Here is a 21,134-nt window from a genome sequence, read left to right as displayed (position 1 = left end):
GATGTCATAGTTAAATTATACCCACTAAATTGGGCATAAAATAACAATACTCAAAGTCTGCAGAATTATTAATTACTGGTCTGAAAATTCCAACCAATGTTGTGAGATAAAAATCAAAAATGAGAATTCTCATTTTTGGACCAAAAGCAAAACATATAATTGCTTATACTTGAAACTATTTGCTCTGTAGAAAACCCAGGGGAATTAACTGAAAACCTTTTAGTAGTCATAAGATGGTTTAATAAAAAGATTGGATGTAAGATAAACATACAAAAATGAGTGGATTTCCTCTAAATTAGTGATAACCATCTAGAAGATATAATGGGAAGTATTGGTAAACCTGAATGGGTCTGTGTTTTTCTTTTCTTTTCTTTTTTCTTTCTTTCTTTCTTTTTTTCTTTTTTTTTTTTTTGGAGACAGAATCTCACTCTGTTGTCCTGGGTAGAGGCCAGGGGCATCATAGCTCACAGCAACCTCAAACTCTTGGGTTCAATTGATCCTCTTGCCTCAGCCTCTACAGTGGCTAGAACTACAGGCATTTTCTGCAATGCCTGGCTAATTTTTCTATTATTTTTATTAGAGATGGGGACTTGCTCCTGCTCAGGTTGGTCTCAAACTCCTGAGCTCAAGGGGTCCCCCTGCCTAGGCTATGCAGAGTTCTAGGATTATAGATGTTAACCCACTGTGCCTAGACTGATGTTACTTTTCTTTAGTAAAAGACTTTACATTTCTCTAGGAGAAAGAAAACAAAGATCTAGCATTTTTTTTTTTTAAGTTTCAGTACGATTATTGAAATCAGAGTGCAAGATTTTGGCCATATTCAGTAATTATTTAAAAATAATGAAATAGTTATATTTTGTTAAAAAAAAAAAAAGAAGAAGAAGAAGAAGAAAGAAAAGGATTCCAGAGTCATTTATGAAATCTAGAATAAGTTAGATATTGGGGTTTATTTAGCTAAGTACAATAGCTATTTTTGCCCTATGGAGGAAACCTTCCAAAAGTAAGGCTCCCTAAGACCATCCCATGGGCCAGTTCAAACCTTTTAAAAATGCTTTTCTTTTCACTCATGCAAAGATAATACTCTCATTTTTCCACCAAAGTGAGCTCCTTTTTGTACAAAAAATAACCACACTCTTTATATTGTTTTACTGTAGCCCTGTATCAGTGCTAATTTTTAATTGTAGGATATCAACAGAGAGGCAGTTCAAGAGGGAGTGCTTAAAAAGGAAACCTGAATGTTCAACTATTACTTCTCGGCTGCACTTCTTTGCTGGCACTTTGTTAAAGAACTTGGAGTAATGAAGTCTCAATTTCTCCCATTAGTTAATTAGTACCTTTGCATCTTAAGGACTGGAAGCATTATATTGTTAATTACCTGCAAGTCTGCTCTCAAAAACCAGTGGCTGCTTATATCTATTTTTCCAGATGCTCAGGTTCACACACCCCTCAGAAAAGCAAACTTATAAAATATCCTTCTCTCAGCAAAACTAAATGCTACAACATGGAGGGCTTTAACACCTAAAGGTGAGTCCAGTCAAAAAGTGCCCTTGTATTGATCTCTTATGTCTCCTAACACTTTTCTTCTAATCCTCTTCATAATTACATGAACTGCTAGAGCTTCCCTGAAGCTGTCAATTCCTCTCGCATTCATTTTCAAATGGCCAGCGGAGAAGTGGTCTGGGCACTAGATCAAGCTGTCAATGTCCCCACTCTGGTATCGACAGTCCCCTTGAAGCCTCCTGGCACCTCTGTCAAGGGCCTCCTAGGGTTCTTCAAAACTCTTCCCCCTTGGAAAACAGCAAGGAGGGTAGAGGAGCCAGGAAGGTATTGATCCATTCTTTTAACATGCTAATTTGCCTGGGGCTGCTTCAGTCTCTGCCAAGCTGGACACATCAAAAGGAAACTGTTTTTCAAAGTGGAGATGTCTTTTTCAAACACTTAAATCTGAGAACAAATGAATCCAAGCATCAAGTTCACAGGGCAATGGGGAAGGGGTTGGCCAGACAGAAACAGGATAGTTAAATATAAAAAAATGGCCTAAAATTAATCGATGGTAGCCAGAAATTTGAAAGTACGAAACCTACTTTAAACTTCTGAAGGCTGTGTGTGCATCACAGCCAATTAAGATGTAGCCTATTGAGATACATTAATCTTTGGGAGAAAATTGAAGGCTGATATAATTAAACTGATGTAAAACATTAATAACATTGATATTGATGAATGCTTGGGCATCTCCATAAATGATGAAAATGAAAAATAAAGCTGATTGTTCACTTAATTGCACTTCTAACTGGCAACACATCATGAAGCCTAGACAAGAAAAAGGAGGGGCTGGGGAATTGCCACATGATTAGAGTATCTTTGTTTACTGCCTTTGCCATCAGTTTTATTATTTCATCAATGAGACACGTGGTACAGATGAGACTACAAGACATAATTGTCTAAAGACTGCAAAGTATTACCATATTAAGTTTGTGAAATTAATTCATCAAAAGCCATGGTTTACTCATTTTTCAGGTTAGGGGTATCTGGGGATATAGTGGTAGGTGTTAGGCAGAAGTTACAGAAAGAGATGGCAGCGCTCATCATGAAGAATCCACTGTGAGAAGTCATAGCTGGGAAATGTCTTAAATCAAGGAAGTTCTTGAGGACAAAAGCCACAGAGAAAAGCATTCCTAACTGAGCTGTGTCTTAGCAGATCATGAGGTTGGCCCATATTTACCTGCCATGGTATTATGGGAGGAAATCAGTATTCTGTTAACCTCTGACCCTTCCGATCTGAAGCAGACAAAGGCCCAATCTGGAGCCTGGGAGAACCCAGCCAAATGTCAAACAGCAGGGAAGCGATTGTTACAGAAACATTTGGCTTGGGCACAGCCTGCTTCACTGGGGCAAACTGCTATTCACAGAAACAAGCCATGAAGAGATAACACCATAAAATATGAACAAAATGGAACCTTTTTCGCCTTGCTTCTAAATTGTTAGCTTTATGGGCTTCATGCTGAACAGTATGAAAAAAAATCCAATTTGCTTTGAAGCGCATTAGTCTGTCTAACATCCTAATTATTGTTTACATTGCCATTTGCCTTCTATTAAGAATTGAATAATTACCCAGTACTTCATAGTTTAAAAATACAAGCAAACAGGATTATCTGGGTAATTAAGAAACTGTACCCTAGCTTTGTACTGGTGCGGAAAATATCTGCACACGTAAGGGAAATGATGATTATCAATCAACTTACTTCAAATGGTATTTTAAGGATTTTGAGCAATTTGAGATCTGTAACTTATTAAGAAGAGGTTAGTAAGATCACCTTTGAGAAGTGTGGGTCTGTTTAAATCCATCCTTAGAAACAAGAGCCAGATAAGCAGCTGAATTCTCTCCTCCACTAATGACACCAGAGAACGCAGCAAGCACAGAGCATTCTGCTGCTCTTTAATCCTGATAATCCATCCCAAATGGACTTTGAACAGCATCATCAAACTTCAGCAGACCACGTGCAGCAGAACCAAAGCTCCTCCACGTTTAGATGTTGTTTTAACTGACCTTGCCCCCACTTAATTACACTGCAACGTCTGGCTATGCCCATTTTCTGCCCTGTGAAATTGGTTTGCGCTCAAGACTAATTGAACTTCAAAAACATTTCATGCAAAGTCTTCTTCTTCTAGTTTATAGACTGCATATGATTATGGCCTTTCTGCAGGTAGTGCTGCTTGCAAGCAGAGAGTAAAGTTCCTTGGGTAAAGTATGGGGTATGCTTGCATTCCCATCCTAGAAAGAATAAAGCAAAGGTTAAGCAAATTTGGAGACACTGGAGGGGCTGGGGGGTGGGGTGGGGCATAGGAAGACAGGAATTCAAAGGACACTATTCATCCAAAAGGGTACACACAAGTGTCATAAGGAACAGAATGATAGCCAATATATCTCTTAAAGAACTTTATCAAGTGAAACAAGAGGTTTTAATTGTGATTCAAGGTATGAACACCGGTGCATTCATTCACAGATGCAGAAACACAGATGAAAACAGGAGTAGCGATCTGTACATTATACAATTTCAATACCTATTTGTTGAAGGAGTGAATGGATTCCAGCCCATTAGTGACCTAAAGCCTATGTTCAGAACTCCCTGAGATCTGACAATTCTTTTTTAAAAGAATTTTATCTTCTTACTTTACAATTTTTTAAGGCCTTTGTTGGGACACTTCTAGACATTCCTAGCATAATCTGAATAGTGCCATCTCCTCCCACCTCAGAAAGAACAGCAAGATTCCAGCTGAAGCTGTCACTAAACAGACAAGGCCAGGGATTCACCAGGGCTGGGTTCCCTTTCCAAAGGTCAAAATGAAATGAGCAGCAGGGGCTTGAGTTGTTTTGCATGGGGGCATGGGGCAAGGGGCCTGAGGAGTGACAACCAGCCACACTGGGGGGAGGATGCCTGAAAAGAGCCCTGTGCAAATAGTTGGCTTCTCCACCTCCCACCCCCAATCTGTGGAAGCATTCAAAGCAAAACCGAATTAATTTGCATGGTGTCTAAATCATTGGGTTCTGCATAAACAGAAGGAGATTTTGGCTGGAGTTTCCAAAGGAAACCCTGGTTGGCTTTGTGAAAGGGGGAAATGGGTGTGCTGTTTTGCATGAGGGTGCATACAGAATATGCAAATAGAGAATCTGCCGCCTGGAAAAGCAACGTTGGGCAGACAGCTGACGACCTGCATTCACCAGAAAATGCTCAGGGGCTACAAAGGGAGGTGTAGACGGTACCAATATATTTGTTTCCCACGAAGGCGAAATAGACGCTCAATATTTATAAAATGTCCATTTAGTCCCGGGACTATTAATGACCATGACCCTCCAGATCATGGAACCAAGTGAACTCACCTGCTCCCCTCCCCAGATCAGCACCCAGATCCCAGCTGTAACAGGGTACAAAGAGAAAGGTTTACACCTTTAATGAAAAATATACAGCCTCTCAGGGTCCAGGGGCCGGCTGAGGCCTTCTTTAATCGTTCCTTCTCACAAGTATAATAAAACCAAAGAGAGCACTGAGCCATGTTATTGGACACAGATAACCAGTTTTTAAAAAGCCAAGAGCTATAAATTGCTGCCTAATTTTATAGAATCGTCTAAAGGGTTGAGTAAATAAAATGTCATTCTCTTAAACTACCTAAATCTTCCAGATTATGAAAAGGTTTCTAGGGTACTTCTTATTTCATTCAAATTTTTAAAGCACCCAAATAACTTGCAGAAGTGGACTCTGTGTTACCTGCTGGGGAAATGGAAAGGCTGGTGGCCTAGTGCAGTGTGGCTCTCCAACTTCTTGGCCTTGAAACCTTTTACCCCTTTAAAAATTATCAAGAATGCCAGAGTTTTTGTTTATGTGAGTTATCCATACTACGAGAAATTGAGACTGAGAAATTTTTAAAGTATTTTTAATTCATTGAAAAGTTATAATAAGCCCATTACATGTTAACACAAATAACATATTTTAATGAAAAAATAACTATATTTTCCAAACCAAAATTAGTGAGAACAGTGGCATTCTTTTTTCCCCATCTCTTGAATGTCTGGCTTAACAGAGGACATGCTATGGTTTCAGCTACCCAAGGTACAATAAGATTCTTTTTTTATGATTCCAAAATAAGACATTTTGAGAGAGAGAGAGAGACAGGCCAGATCTACATAACTTTTATCACATTGTTAGAATTATTCTATTTTATTATTATTGCTGCTGATCTCTTACTGGGCCTAATTTATAAATTAAGCTTTATCATAGATATGTATGCATAGGAAAAAAAACACAGCATATATAGGATTCAATACTATCTGGGGGTTCAGGCTCCCATTGGAGGTCCTGGAATATTTCTGCTTCACTTAAGGAGGGGACTGCTGTATTTGCGTCTGTATTCTATTTAATAAGACAATTATATTTTCAGCAGCCTCTGGAAAACTCTACTGCACATTCAGGAGAGAATGAGAGGGAAAAGGCAAGTAACACTTGGGTGCTATTAACGAAGTTTTGACTCTTGACCCAGCATGAAAGAGTCTTGATTAACCCAGCTGAGCCGTATTTTGAGAACCACTCCCCTAAGTCACTGTACAGTGACTTAGGGGGACAGAGGATTTGATCAAGGCAGGCAAAACCAGTCATTTTGTACCACCCCTTCACTCTTTCCAGTATTTGTCACCGCTGTCTCTCCAAAATACCAAAACCAAACAAAACGACCCTCTACTCTGGAACCTAAATGAAATAGTTTCATTGATAATCCCTCATCAAACAGCCTATATTGTCACCATATTCCTACCTAATAACAATAAAAACAAGAGTAACAATTAGCATTTACTAAGGATCAATGATTCTAGGCACTGTTAGGCCCCTTGTATGTTCAAAGATAATAACCTACTAATACCACCAATTGGTAAATGTGAACCCGACCATAGGGAAGCTAAGTGAGTGCTCACAATCACACATCTGGTTCAACTAGAAAATAAAACCCAATTCTCGAACTCCAAGGGCAGTTCTTATTTATTGTATACTAACTGCATTAACTCACATGCTGCAGAGAATTTGGGGTGTTCAGGTGTGGAGGTGATTCATAAAAATGATAAAAATAATTAAGACCCAATTGAATCAGTCTCAAGAAAGAACCTCCATCAGCACATGCAAAGAATTTGATGTATCACGTTGATGCCATGAAATATAACTCCATCAAACAAATGTTTAGTATAAACCAGGTCACAAATTCTTATGCATTCATTCATTAATTCATTCAATGAATATTTAATTAAAACCCATATGTTCCATAATCATTACTGGCCTTACTCGGTTGATTACACCTGACTATGCTCCTCCACTGACATTCTCATGATAAAGAAGTTTCCTCAATTCCCTTGTCCAAGATAAAGCCAGAAAAATAGAAAAGCAAGGTTAATCATTCAATATTTTTTTAAAAAATACACAGGTATGATTTACAAATTATAGTGTTTCTTTTAAAATATTTTTTTTGTTTTTTGCAGTTTTTGGCCAGGGCTGAGTTTGAACCCGCCACCTCCGGCATATGGGGCTGGCGCCTTACTCCTTTGAGCTACAGGCACCGCCCTCTTTTAAAATATTTAGTACATACCAAGGTAAGATGTTTGGCTATCTACTAGTAAGGGAAAGTTTCAATACAGTATGGTATATTCATACTACAGAGTTTAATCTTCAATTAAGAAGAATATAGAAGTTATATTCTCTAACATAAAATGATGTCCCTGATAGGTAGTCTAGCATCATAAAAACAAGTTGACAATCAAAAAGATTATTCCATCTACTATTTTTAATTTTTATTTTTTGCAGTTTTTGGCCAGGGCCAGGTTTGAACCCGCCATCTCCAGTATAGGAGGCCAGTGCCCTACTCCTTTGAGCCACAGGTGCCATCCCCATCTAGTATTTTTTAAATACACATATCTAGGAATTTTTATTTTTTACTTTATTGCTTTTTTTGATATGGGATTTTACTCTATTTCCCAGGCTATAATGCAATACACGTCCACAGTTCATTGTGGCCTCTAATCAACCATCCAAGTAACTGAGACTATAAGCTATTTGTTCATATATTTCATTTAGTTGTTTGTTTATTTAGTTAGTTAGTTAGTCATTTGGTAGAGATGGGATCTTGCTGTGTTGCCCAGGCTGGTCTGGAACTCCAGGCCTCAAGTAATGCTCCTGACTTGGCCTCCTGAAGTGCAGGGATTACAGGTGTGAGCCACTATGCCTGGCCTACAGTGTATTTGAGTTGCCTGCAAAATTGTGAAAAGTCATAATTTATCAAAAGTTGGCGTTAGCATTTGAAAACAGTGTGTGTCTGTCTGTGTGTATGGGGAGACATACTTTCTCTTTTACACAATTTTGCTTGGAAATTTTTCTGACAAGTATGCAGTTCTTTGGTAATGTGAAATTCATCAATCACCCTCCCTCCCCCATTGAGTAGTAAAGTTTGATGATGTGAAAGTCAAACTTATATCATGACCAATCTGTTTTGCACAGTAGGAACTAAAAAACCACTTTATCAGTCTTTTTCCTAGGGGCTCAAGTCTGAACAGAATAATTATGTCTTAATTCATTTTTGAAATGTATAAGAAGGTGCAGTTAGACTAAAATAAGTCATCAAACCTTGAATACCATATTAAAAAATCCCTGCGATAATTCCCATGTGATGCTTTGGTGAACTCGAATGGAGATCATTGCATGATTCACACTCACAAAGAAAGCTGGTCACATAAAGAAGAAAAAAAAATAAAAAGTATAACAGAAAAAGGACAATAATTAAACTCTGCTCTTCTGGTAGATAAAGAATTACGTTTTTCAGTAATCACAGCCATGCTTCAAAGCTGGAGATAAAAGCAGCCATGTGATTTGAGCAATTGATTCTTAATGACACAATTCAAAGGTAGAAGAAAAATTTCAAAAGTGCAAAGGATGTGAAACAGCATCTCTGTGAACGGTATTTGAAATGCTTTCCTTCCATTACTTCTTTTCTAAACATCCTTCTATAGTATACTTGAAAAACAGTAATTGTCTTTTTTGACACAGCTCTCTCCTTTTTAAAAATATTTCCATTTTATAGCCATTGGATATCTATGACCTCAATTTCTACCAAAATTGTATATTTCAACAAGGCTTGATTCCTACCCGGCTTAATTCTGTCACATTTGTAATTATTTGGCCTTAAACGTGACTCCATAAGAATGTTTTCTTTTCATTAATATTATTTTTATATATATTCTCTAAAAGCATTACTGATGCATATTTCCCAAAGAGTAAATCTGGAGGCCTTCTTTCATTTTTCAGCTTTTAGGCAAAAAATAATAATAATAATATTCTTTCTTCGGCTTAATATTTTTGCAGTAATGAAAACAACCCAGTAAAAGACATCTGGAACATTTCCTCATGGGGGTGGGGGGTGCGTTGGGGAGGAGATATCTGAGGTGGGGTTTTGTTTCTCTTCTCCTAAAGTCTGATGGGGCCTGGTAACCAGTCTAACTCTAATAATGACATTATGCTCTGTAGCCAAGCACTGGGCAAGTTTAAAGGGCTTGCTAACTCCAGTTACATTCTCCTTGAGAGGACAGATAAGTGGCTGACACTCTTTGTTGTCTTATTGAGACTAAACCAAATCATTTCAGAAAATGTTATTCAAGAGGAGAATGAACTTGCAGCTGCTTCCGAGGGCAAACCCACCCTTGCCCAGCCCCCAGCCTGCCTCTCCATTACCATTTGCTGCTGGGGGTAAAAACTGCAAGAGGAAGTGTAGTGCTGTCCCCAGGGTCCCTGGACAACTCTGGCGGACCATCAGGGTTAGAGTCAAACAACAGTGCACCCCAGGCCCCCGCCCGCCCTGGCCATTTTGGCCCAAGGATCCTTTGTCAAACATTTAAGATCTTAATCAATCTTCACTCTGACCTCCTAGACCCTAAGGAAGATGGATGAGGAAGTAGGTGACCTTTCACCTGTCCTTCTATTTGTCCTGCCACAGTAGAACTATTGCAAGGACAATTGGGAAGAAGCCTGCTGCCAGAGCCATGAAGACTCCGCCAGCTCTCCTTTTGATTCCTTCTTAAGCTCTCTTTACATCCTCTTTCTTGTTCTGCCCACAAATCACTTTTGTCTCCTTCAAAGAAAACTTATCTTTCCTCCAAAGGAGGGAAAAAAATAACACTCTCAATATTATTTTCTATATGAAGTGTGAGAATGGATATTATTCTTTGTGAGGGTGAAAGATGGGGATGCTTCCTATCTTTAGCCTCAACTTCAAAGAGTGGTCAAGAGATGGGCTTCCTTTTTACTGTTTCAACTCAACGCTCCTAAAGTCAACAGCTATGACCTCGGGAAGACCGCAGCAATGAAAAAATGTTAGCATTAAAGAGCTTTATGATCTATAAGATGACTTTCAACAATCTCATATCACCAAGTCCTCTACGTGTGTGTAAGTAAACTAAGTATAATTGCAACCAACCCATTTTATAGATGAACAAACCGAGCTCAGAGGGCTTGGCAAATATGCCAAGGCCATACAGCTAAGTCACCAAAGCGATTTGCATTTTCTTGTCTCCGTATCCTTTTCACTATACCTAGATGCTTCTTTGATGCCAATAATAATGTCAAAGATAGGGTTAAACATTTTTATTAGTTCTACAACTTTTTATTGCATAGACTAATTTTTCAAAAGTCTCACTCAAGTTTGGAGTTGAAGAATCCCTTGTCATTCAAGATTTTTCTTCTTCCTTAAATTCGTCAGAAATTCTCACTCAGTAACAATAGAAAAGCCAAGCAAAGCGCAAGGTTTTGTGCAAGATGTGTCTTGAAAGAGTTATTCATTTTGGGGAGCAAAAAACAAGAACAAAACAGAATAAAACTTGGGTAGCTCAGCTGAAAACACTGAAGGTTCTCAAGAAGGCTCGTTCAAGCAACCGTCCTCTTCCTTTTAAATATCTGGCCTTGTGTTAGGAGCAGTTTGCTCAGAGATGGTCTGGACTGAAACCTGGAGCTCCTCCTTCCCTTCCCTGAACCACATGATTAACTGGGTCCCCAAGATTATTTCCATGAAGTAAACCACTAAAATGTTTAATTGCCTTTACATTCACTTCTCTTGCCATCTTTTTCTCTTTTCCTTCTAATTCGGGCTGTAAAAATGTCAAGTAGTTTCACAATTTTGCAATGTATGAGTTACTAGGTTTTGTGACAATTGAAAATCAATGACATTAGAGACACAGAGCTGTACCAATGCTGAAAGAGTGAACATTTTAAGCAGGAAATGGAAGTCAATGGTGTTTTTTTCTTTAGACATATATAAGAATCTTGACATATGAAGATGTGAAAGTCCTATTTTATAAAAATCAAAAAGGCAGAATAAATTTACTGCAAAATGTGATGCTGTGTCATCGCTTTGCTCATTTTCCTGTTCCTAGTTTGATCGTTGTAAATTAGTTGCCAATAGCAGTGCACTCACATGTTTTCCAGTATGAATACAGGAATACATTTCAGGTTTTCAATTTAGTAAAGCTCATGGAGTAGTTGCTAACTCAAGAGGAAAACGGACATTCATCCTTATAGAAAACTTTCAATTCCAACTTGTAAATTTTCAAGGTCACAACTTTTCTATTTTTAAGATTCTAGAACAACAACAAAGTAGCCAGTCTTTATTCTGTTTCATTTGCAACGAAATTAAAGGATGGCCACTGTCAACCACTCCCAGAAATAACTATAACAAATTGGATTGGAAATGACACTTTAGGAAAGTATAAACTATCAGAAGAGAAATGCACATGTCTATGACATCAGATTAATAAAAATGCAATTTTCTTCAGGTTTTAGCTGTTGATTTCCAGTCAGTCAAACGGATTGCCCCATCGTTAATCCCACCTTGTCATTAAGACAGTTGAAATGCCAGACAAATTGTTTGGCAGTCAGTTATTTCAGGCTCTTTAATCACCAAATCAGATGAACCATGTGGCGAGGTATCTACAGCTCAGCAGTAACCCTGAGACAATATCCATCTAACTGTTCATGCCACAGATGAGACCAGAGTTACACTACGGCTGTTCAGTAGTAACCCTAACAGGTCGGAGGCAGCAAACTATTGATAACCAACAAAGTCAATACCAAACAAGACAAAAGCTAGGACTGATTTTTTAAAGCCTTAATCCACATGTGACGTGAACAATCCCGGTTCATCAATACAGGTTACTCATCTCTTACTCAGATACAAAGCTGCTATAAAGTACAAGATTTGACAGACTCCCCAGATTCTGACAGGCAGGAGAAATAAGGCAGCAATAAATCTCTTAGAATAAACTTTAGGTGACAAACAAACAAATAAAACCAACCTTAGTAATATAATAAACAGTAATAAACATGCTAAAAATATTTATCATGTTGATTTCTCCAGACACTCAATAACCCAAATGAATGGCAAATTGGGTCACAATTTGCTACTGCCTCCGACCACAGATCAAATAAGACTCTCGCGAGCTCTATCATCACCTCCTAAGAGAAATGAAGAGGTCTTTCTTCAAGATTGATTTCACTTAGAGACCCTATCATTGGGTGCTCAGGGAACAGAATGTACTTGAAACATTGTCACTCCAACCCCACAACCCCACGTCACTGGCCACAACGTCACCGCTTCACAGCAGGAAAACAAATGGACTTTCTTCACACAGCTCAATTTTAATCAGTGGGAGGGAACTGGAACAACACAATCCTAATTTCACATTGAAATCATTCATGCCCCCATACTTAAGGCAAGAGATATTTACCATCTTTGTCATTTTTACCAAGGCTAAAGACAAGAAAACTATGGCTCAAAAATGTGTCCGCCCTCTTTAAGGAAGGATCAATCAAGGCCATTTCTTCAGCTTGTTCATTTACATTTCAGAGGGCGCACCCAGCCAGTTCAGATCTGAGTGCCTGTTAGCAAATGTGTTTGGCTTTCTGCTGATTACAGCAGCATCATTTATTTTGTCAGTATTAGAAACGTCTTAGCCTTGCCACCTGGAGCTATAGCACTTACTCATTAGACCCCTCTGTCCCACCACATCCCACAGGGGCTGCTAATTACTGGCTTTACTCCATTTGGTCTCATCTCTGATTTAATTACGTGCACTAAGCCCTAATGAAAAAAAGTACAATATGGCTCCTCTTACCTTGGCATTCTCCACTCCGCTCTTCATGCCCAGCGTTGCACAGGCAGTTGCCAATGGGTACCAGCCATTCGCCATCTGCCCCACAGTACATTTTTGGCACATCCTTCTCTTCTGAGTTGTTGACACAAGAGCCTCGAACTTCCACCAGGGAAGATGTATCAGCCCCTGTGATGGTGTCTGGAAACTGGGCCAGATTGCGAACTGTAAGCGGACACTTTTTATAGAACACGCGGACAGACACCAGGGCGATGCAGGCCCCCACATCCTGAAAAGCCAGGTAAAACCCTTTCTTGCTCAACGGGCCCACATCCCGGACCTCGGTGTTCAGCTTCATGATTCTGTCGCCAATGTCCACTTGGGTGAAGCTCTCATCAGCCGCGATGGTGTCAATTTTGGCAAACTGGCTCTCCCGGATGAAACGCTCCTTGTCGTTGTCCGATTCATAGTAGTACAGGTTAAAGGTCTCCTTGCAGGTGCCCATGACGCCTGGAAGACTATTGCAGTCTCTCAGGGTGAACTTGATCTCTATGTACACCCTCTGAGCTCCTTCTCTGGTGATCCAGTCAGTTCGCAGCCAGTTATTCTGGCTGGGCTCCATCACGTTGCACACTTGGTAGGTTCGGATTGGTGTATTTTTTTCATCCATAATACTCACTTCCTCCCACTGCAGAGAGCCAAAGGAAATGTATCAACTATAAAGTTTCATCATGCTGTAATTTCAAGTGCAGGACACTGATTATTAGTCTTTCAATAATGATGAAAACGACTGAGTACCAATCATCACAAATAAAGCACAGTACAGGCGACAGGACAACATTTTACTAAGGAAGTTTTTTCTTTTTTTCCAATAGTTTCAATCTTTCGCCTAAAATCGAGAAGCAATGGTGGATTTACCACCTGTGAGTTCTCAGTAGTTCCTTGCGGTGGTCTAACTACCTCAAATTCACCTATTGCAACAGCTACAATTTCAAGTGGCAACAGTTCAAATTTACTCATAAATAAAAAACTAGTATGTGTATTGTTTCAACTACTGTAGGGAGAACTGCAAATTAAGGGCAGGAAGAGGACAGCTTGCCAAAGGAAGACAATTATCAGTTAATTAGTGGTGCTCCTGTCAGAACTTTGCTCTCTAATACCTTAAAAAAAAAAAAGGCAATTGATTTTTTTGGCACCATCACTACTCTTTAAAGGGGAAAAGAAAATCCCACCATTCCGGTTTCAGGAACCCTGAGAAGATAGGAAGTTAATTTTATGGTTGTGTTTCTCAAATACACTATCGCTTACAACATAGACAACTTTTCAGGAGTTTCTGTTCAGTGAAAAGCTTTGTACATGTTCTTATTCTTAAAACAAAGACACTTGATGAAATAAGAATGCATATATGTTTTTCTTCTAATTATTCTGTGGATATGAAAAATAAACTAGTGATTGGTATTTAGGACTAAAGGACCAAGGAAATGAAAGGAGGATGGCAGTGTTTTCTTGGCATCCTACTTCCTAACACAACGAGTCTTATGGTGGGACAATCTGAATTCAGAATTCCTTGTGACTAAAGTAATAGTTCCACCCTCATAATAGCTTTTAAAAGTAAGTCTAAAGGCAGCAGATAATTTGAGGGTTCCTATAGGCTGGTAGGCGCCTCCAATTCTTCATTAACATCTATAATAATGCAGTGATATGGATCGGGTATAAATCAGCTTAAGTAACACATGAATATAATTAGAAGAAAAAGAAAGATAAGTTTTTAAAATGTGTATGCTATAATGGCTCCACCTCATGCAATCCAATGTAGGATATAGAACCATACATGTATCTTTTAACGCGTTTCCCATCTGTGTCTTGGAAAACTATTAACGGATGGAAATGTTACTATGTGAAGGGCCCTCATGCATAAAATCCTGAATCCCTTTTATCTGATACCCTCATAAAAGTTGGGAAGGGTAAGTGCCCTATGGTGATCAGAATTTCTTTTTATCCAGTAAGCAATAAATCACCAGTAATTTACTTATTTTAGGAAATTCATGTAAGTCCAAAAATAGATCCTCACCTTCAAAAAACCCCACTCAGTATGCTTCTCATCTCAGAACAATGGGAATAGGGAAAAAAACATTTATCAATGTAAATGAAGGCACGTGGGACATCTCCAGAATTCACAGGGAATCATTCTGGCTGAATGTGAGCATTGTAGCCTCAACGTAATTGTACAACCGCCTTGATCAATTCACTAGGACAGTGACAAATCCAGCCTTAGTTTTATATTTTAGAGGCAGTGTCAGCAACTCTAGACACTCCTTTAAATAAACACTACCAAGAAAGTAGCTTTTGCTGCAATAATGCCATCAGCAACCATCACTTTCTCATTCTTATGTCCTGTGGAGTTGTTCTTAGAGTCAGCTGCCTGGGACTCTTTCATATTTTACTTGATAGTTTTATCAAATCAGGTTTCGTTTTCTTTTTTCAAATAGCAAGAACAACAAATAAATGTCATCATCAGACAAAACTCTCCAAAGTTTTCGGCCAAAAGAGATGTGAAATTTTGTAACAATTAACAAGTAGAGATTTGAGAATAATCTCTTAAAAACTCAGTATGATTTTACCCTCAGCTAGAAAGAACTTTTTGAAGATAAGCAATCCACCTCCTTTTAGTCAATATGTAATTCCTTCTTTGACTCTAACTTGAAAAAAATCTTTTTCAATTACGTAGAGATTAAATGTTGTAATTTGACCCACCATCTCTCCATGGCAACTATGTATTTTGGAGTGACTAATTTTTTACAAACAAATAAAATTTCACTTCTAATTTTTTAAAAATAAGATGTAGAATGTTACCCACCTTATGTTTAAGGAAAAATAAAAACTGTCTACATCCAACCCATAAAAAGTTCTGGATTGTATACAACCAGCTATGCCTAGTATTTTTTAATACGTTTCAAGACAATCAAAAGAAGTTTTGTGTCTAGAAAGTGACCAGGTGCTCTTTCAGCAGTTCTGTAGAAAGGGAGAGAAATGTCTGCAACATATTAAATTGCAGTAAAAGCTTTCTAGAAACTAGATAGACCATCCTGTACTCTAAAATGTGTCACCCCTTGATTTTATATAGGTCACATATACATTTACTGAAATAAATATACAGGTTCAAAATTGTGCTAGATGTTTTCTGTCTTCAAACCAAAGGGCAGCCAGAACCTAACAACCTAAGGAAAATAAGGCTTATTAAATTTATTAAGACAATTTCTGATATCCTTCATCCTTCGTATTACTTGCAGTTCTGATACATTTTAACCTCCCAAGCAATCCCCCTGCTGCAGCCTGGGAAAGCCTCCCCTGAATCAGTGACCTTTCCAGGGTATAGGATTAACAATGAGTCTGACTCTCACCAAGATAAAGCTGTACCTTTCTTCACATTCAAAGGATGAGGGCAATTGCCTGCAATCAGCGGTGAATACAGCCTGTCTACACTGCCAGAGGCCTGCCAATCACTTTCCCCCATCCCTTTAAAAAAATGGTTTTGAGGGTAGACTAAAGTTTTTCACCAAAGAATAAACCAATGGCTGTCAAGTTCAGGCAAAAAAAAAAAAAAAAAAAAATACAGGAAGGCAGGGCAATCTCCGTTTTATTCCAGATAGATTATAAGATCTGCTTTGAAACAAGGCAGCCTAAAATTCTCCATTTCTGTGACTATTTTCTTGCCTAGTTTTATCTTTGAAATGCATTCTTTATAACACTTTCTATGAATCTTTATTTTTTTAACTTTGGCTTTTTTAAATTTAACTTTTCTAATTTAATAATAAATTTATTATTTATTCAATGCTTGTATATGGAGCACCATGCTGGGAGCTAGCATTACAATTTGTGCTTAGTAAGACTCCTGATCTTTTCTCCCCATTGTTTTTAATCAGTTGACTCAGTCTCAGTCTATAAAGCAAGTGAAGGTAGGATGATCTGCTTAATTTTAAAGGAATTTGAGGGTAATTTCAATTTGGCAGAAATTAGCCACATGTTGTACTGATGTCTTTCCAAAGTTGATTCTTTCTGGTTTGTTTTGAAAGGCAGTTAGAAGAACGTGGCTATTGACCTACTAGTATTCTCTGAATCTTCCCATGGGGGCAGTGATGGTAAGTGCCACAAATTCAAGAAGCAATAGGGATGTGCTATATCAGACTTTACACATCAGCCTCCCGCATCCTCAATGATCCAAGATTCGAAACACTTAAAACTTTTCACATTTAACACCAGCAGTGCACAAATGTGAGTTTTTCTGCACATAGTGTGCCCCCAACACAAACTCACAGGGCTTTCTCTCAGTTTGCACAAAAGAACAGCTGATTTAAGGTTGTGAGTGGAAGGTAAGGGGCCTCTGTGCTGCTAATTTGGATAAGATTAGAAATGTTTCTAAAAAAAAGAAAAAGAAATGTTTTCTCTCTGGCATCCTTATTTATTCATTTTCCTCATTTGGAAGCAGAACAATTGCTCTGAAATTAACCCTGTCAGGACCTCATGGCCATCACAGTCATAGGTAGGTATATATTCTAATTTGGGCCCTGGATCATATTTCCTGTCGGTATTTTAGTTTTAAATAGGCATCTAAGTCTATGCCTCCACCAATCTCCCAATTTTGAAACTTCTTTCTGCCCTTTTGGTTTCTAGTTCTTCCATGACAGAGCCATCCCGAGGGAGGGTAGAATTTCCCCAACAAAGCGTAATTCACTTCATAGGCCACAGCGGAAATCTGACCCCCTCTCCACAATCAAGAAGAATCAAGCCATTAGGACTCTCAGAAAGTTGCTAATCATTCCTTTTTTTACGCTGGGGATCAGAGAGCAACTCGGAGAACTTACCCCTCCTTCCAGAGGGCTTGCTATCCACCCAAGTTCTCCCTGAACAGATCTGGAATCCAATAAAGTAACTGCAAATAAAAAGAAAAAAAAAAAACAGAAAAGAAAAATAGATTAATTTCCAATTGTAAAAAGCCAATAATACAAAAACCATTTGCCTGAGCGCTTCCATATGTGCTGAGGTCGGACATTTCCAACTCTGATCAAAACCTAAACTTGGTCTCACTTATGTAAATAACCATTACTCATTTGATCTTCTCCCCTCTTTAAATCTGCAGGTCCTTATTTATTTAACTTGCTTAGCATTTAAAATTCCAACCCAGGACTCCTTGATTCATTTTTCAAAAAAGGATGAATAGAGAATGTCAAGTACATTCGAAAAGAAAAAGTAAATAAATAAATAACTATATCTATGTAGGGCAGTTATACTCCAGAGCAAAATTTGCGTTCATCTTTGTCTGGTACCTACTAGAATTATTTGTTTTTGCACGTTTCAGATGACCCCATAACTCATCGTGGTGAGAGAGCCACAAGTGGATTCTTTCTCCTATCAGAGACTATCCTTAGGGTCAGAAAAAAGCTCTCTCCCCTAACATTTTCTCCTTTCCACCACCAAATAAATAGTCCCTGGACATGGTATCTGCGGCTTTTATAAATATCAAAGTTTCAGGGAGGAGTAATAATGCCAGGCGTGTAGAGTTGGAATGCAAATGAACTACTCTCCCTTTCCCAGGGATTTTGAGGACAATTGGGACTCGTCCTCGCCCTGAGGAAATCGCTGGTTTGAATTTTAGGCAGGGACTGCTGCCTATTGCACTTAGCGTGCCTGTGCTACACCTAGGAGTGTGCGTCAGAGCTGGGGGGAGGGAGAGGGAGAGGGAGCCCACAGAGCGGCCGTACCCAACTCAGCCTGGAAATGTGTGCTAGGTACCCACGACATTGAAAGGGACGCAATGTTTTCGAAACCTCTCCACATTCCCTTTCCCACCGAGATCTGCAGCCCTGGGGGTCGAAGGGCCCACCTCAAAGGAACCACTGGGTTATTAATTTGATCAGCGAGGCTGGCTCTTCTGCGTGGAGGAGGTGTGGGAATGAACAGCCTCCATCCTTGCTCTTGGGCACCCCAATTCTCAGTCTTAACCCCCCAGGCCCCTGAAGTTTGCCCACCTCCCCTCTCATTTTATCGCATAGTCAACAGAGTTAAAAATTGGTCCCTTTCCTCTGGTTTTCCTGAGAAGCCTGAATTCCAGGGGTCTGCTAATTATTTTAAAATGTAGAGCCTTCCCCTGGTGGCTCCCCCCAACCCCTCATCCCCTCCCCTCCTTCTTTCTTCTTCTCCATCCCCAGAGAAAGGCCGCTACATCCATTTGGATTTATGTAAGGTGGATTAGGGACACAAAGGGAACAATGAGACCCAATTTACAAAAAAAGGGAGGGAGTAGAAAAGGAGGGTAAAAGGGAGAAAAGGAAACGTGATGGGAATAAAAAGCAACAAAATGAATTAATTTTTAAAGGGGAGGTGGGGTCGAGGAAAGGGAGCGACCCCCCTTCTTTCAACATGAACCTATGGGCTCCATCAGTGCTTTTTGTTTAGGGCTCCCAAGTTTTGCTTCCAAAAGAAAAAGCAAAGAAGAGGTAAAAATAAAGAAAACAGTCTCCATGTCTGGGGCGTCTGGGGCGGGATAGGTCTCAGGGGACGTCCTAACAAGTGTGCAACATCGCCAGAAGAACGCAGGATCTGGGATTCCTCCGAATGAATGATCCTAAGGATCGCGAGGCGGCTGGGCGGTAGCGAGGGCACCAGAAGCCACGTCGGAAGGAGAGGGGGGAGCTGGAGCTGGGAGAGCGCAGCGACCGCAGCGGCCGTTGCTTCCTAAGCAGTGTCTGTGGGCAGGTGTATGAATCTCTCCGAGCCTCCATCTGGAGAGCTCTGGGTACCGGCTGCCCAGCCAAAGCTAAGTTGGTTTTTGGCTCCCTCCTTCGGAACAGGGAAAATGATAGATTACGCAGGATGAATGGACGGATGCCTGGAGAGTTTGAGAGATGGATGAATGGATAGATGAATGGATGGATGGACGGATGGATGGCTGCATGGATAGGTGGATAGACGGATAGATGGATGGATGTGGGAAAGAGGGAAGAATGTGAGAGATGGATGCAAAAATGCACACAGGTCATAGCAAGAACATACGCTGAAACACACGCGCACACATTCAGGCCGCTCACGGACACACAATCACCCGCGACCACTTCCACGCAGGCATTCGCCCACCTATGTGCACGTAGATGCACGCGCGCGCGCGCACACACACACACACACACACAGAGACGCTCGCACACACATAGCTCTTCTGTCTCCGGGATCATCAGAAACTAAAGGATCATCGCCTCAACACACACACACACACACACACACACACGCTCATCAAATCCTCCTAGCACGTTCAAATAGACGCGCAGAAAACTGAGCACCCAGACGGGTCCAGTCAATCCCTCATGTTTCCTCCTAATTAGCCCACTGTACAATTCTAAGGCGAAAAGCAAGACTCGACTACGTTCAACTTGCTGGCGAGTTCCCCAGGTCTGCAAGGTGATTTGAGGAGCTCGGGACCCCCCAAGCCCGAGATCACACCCCCAGGGCGCGGAGCTTGGCGTGGGGGGAGGTGTCGGACGCTGGGTGCTAGAAATCAGGTCACGGGAGCCAGGAGAGCGGCGCCACGACTGCTGCGCTGCGGAGGCCCCAAAGCGGGTCCCGGAAAGCGCAGATCACGGGAAACTTTGCAGAAACCAGGGATCAGAAGGCTTTCCCTAGGAAACGGTAGCACCATGCTTTCACTCTGCCCGAGGTTTGCGTTTTCCCCTCTCCCGGGGCTGGTGGGGGAAAGGACTTGATACATAGATTTTTTTTTTTCTTTTAAATTCAGGTCTTGGATCCAAGGCATCCCCTCTGGGAACCTCAAGCGGGCCTCGCAGGCGAAAGCTGATAAACTTTGGCCTTTGGTTAGAAACTTGGGTAGACCCGCTAGCACGGGTCACCGCCTCGGGGCAAGCCGTCCGGTGGTTCCTCGCCTTCCCTCTGCGGATCCTCTAGTCGCGACCCCCTTCTCTGGAGTCGGGACGCCCCGCTCGCGCCGGGCTCCCCCCAACACCAACCAGCCGGGCCCCGCGCTCTGGTGGAGCGTTCGCCCGAGAATAGTCCCCTCTCTGTCCTCCACCGCAAAAAAGCCACCCCGCTCCTACCTTCATTCGCGGGGTACACTCTGGAACCGGTGACAGCGTCGCAAATCCCAAAGAGAAACGAAAAGAGGACGAAATAGAAAATCCCAGCCATGGTTCGCTGGTGCCAACGCTGCTCCTGCCGCTTCTATCCCAGTGGAATAAATGCTTAAGTTAGGAGTGCAGCAAGCTGAAGACATTGCCAAGGGGGTGGGTCCGGTCCGTGACGTGAGCCCGCCAGTCTGGGGCTCGCGACCAATGGCAGCGCAGACGGACGGCCGCGGCTCCGCCTCCTTCGCGCAGAAACCGCCCCCAGGTCCTGCCCCCTCGGGGCTCAGCGGGGCGCGCGGTCTCCTCGGGTTCGAAGGGGGTGCGCTCGGTCAGTCCCCCGTCTCCGC

General features: G+C 40.8%; 1 protein-coding gene across 1 annotated transcript in view; it reads right to left on the bottom strand.

The window, feature by feature from the left end:
• The window catches only part of EPHA4 (EPH receptor A4), a 138,135-nt gene extending 117,284 nt beyond the window's left edge, over nucleotides 1-20,851 (bottom strand). The window contains exons 1-3 of the mRNA XM_012802116.2: nucleotides 20,761-20,851; nucleotides 17,524-17,591; nucleotides 12,686-13,349 (exon numbers count right to left, since the gene is read on the bottom strand). Of these exons, the coding sequence (XP_012657570.1) occupies nucleotides 12,686-13,349; nucleotides 17,524-17,591; nucleotides 20,761-20,851 (823 nt within the window). The remainder of the gene's footprint in view (nucleotides 1-12,685; nucleotides 13,350-17,523; nucleotides 17,592-20,760) is intronic.
• Nucleotides 20,852-21,134: the final 283 nt, after the last annotated feature.

The sequence above is a fragment of the Otolemur garnettii genome, unplaced genomic scaffold, assembly GCF_000181295.1.
Source record: "Otolemur garnettii isolate 467f Iridium unplaced genomic scaffold, OtoGar3 scaffold00013, whole genome shotgun sequence".
NCBI classification, from domain to species: domain Eukaryota; kingdom Metazoa; phylum Chordata; class Mammalia; order Primates; family Galagidae; genus Otolemur; species Otolemur garnettii.
Note: the sequence above shows the minus strand (reverse complement) of the source record. Positions and strands in the feature narration are given on the sequence as shown.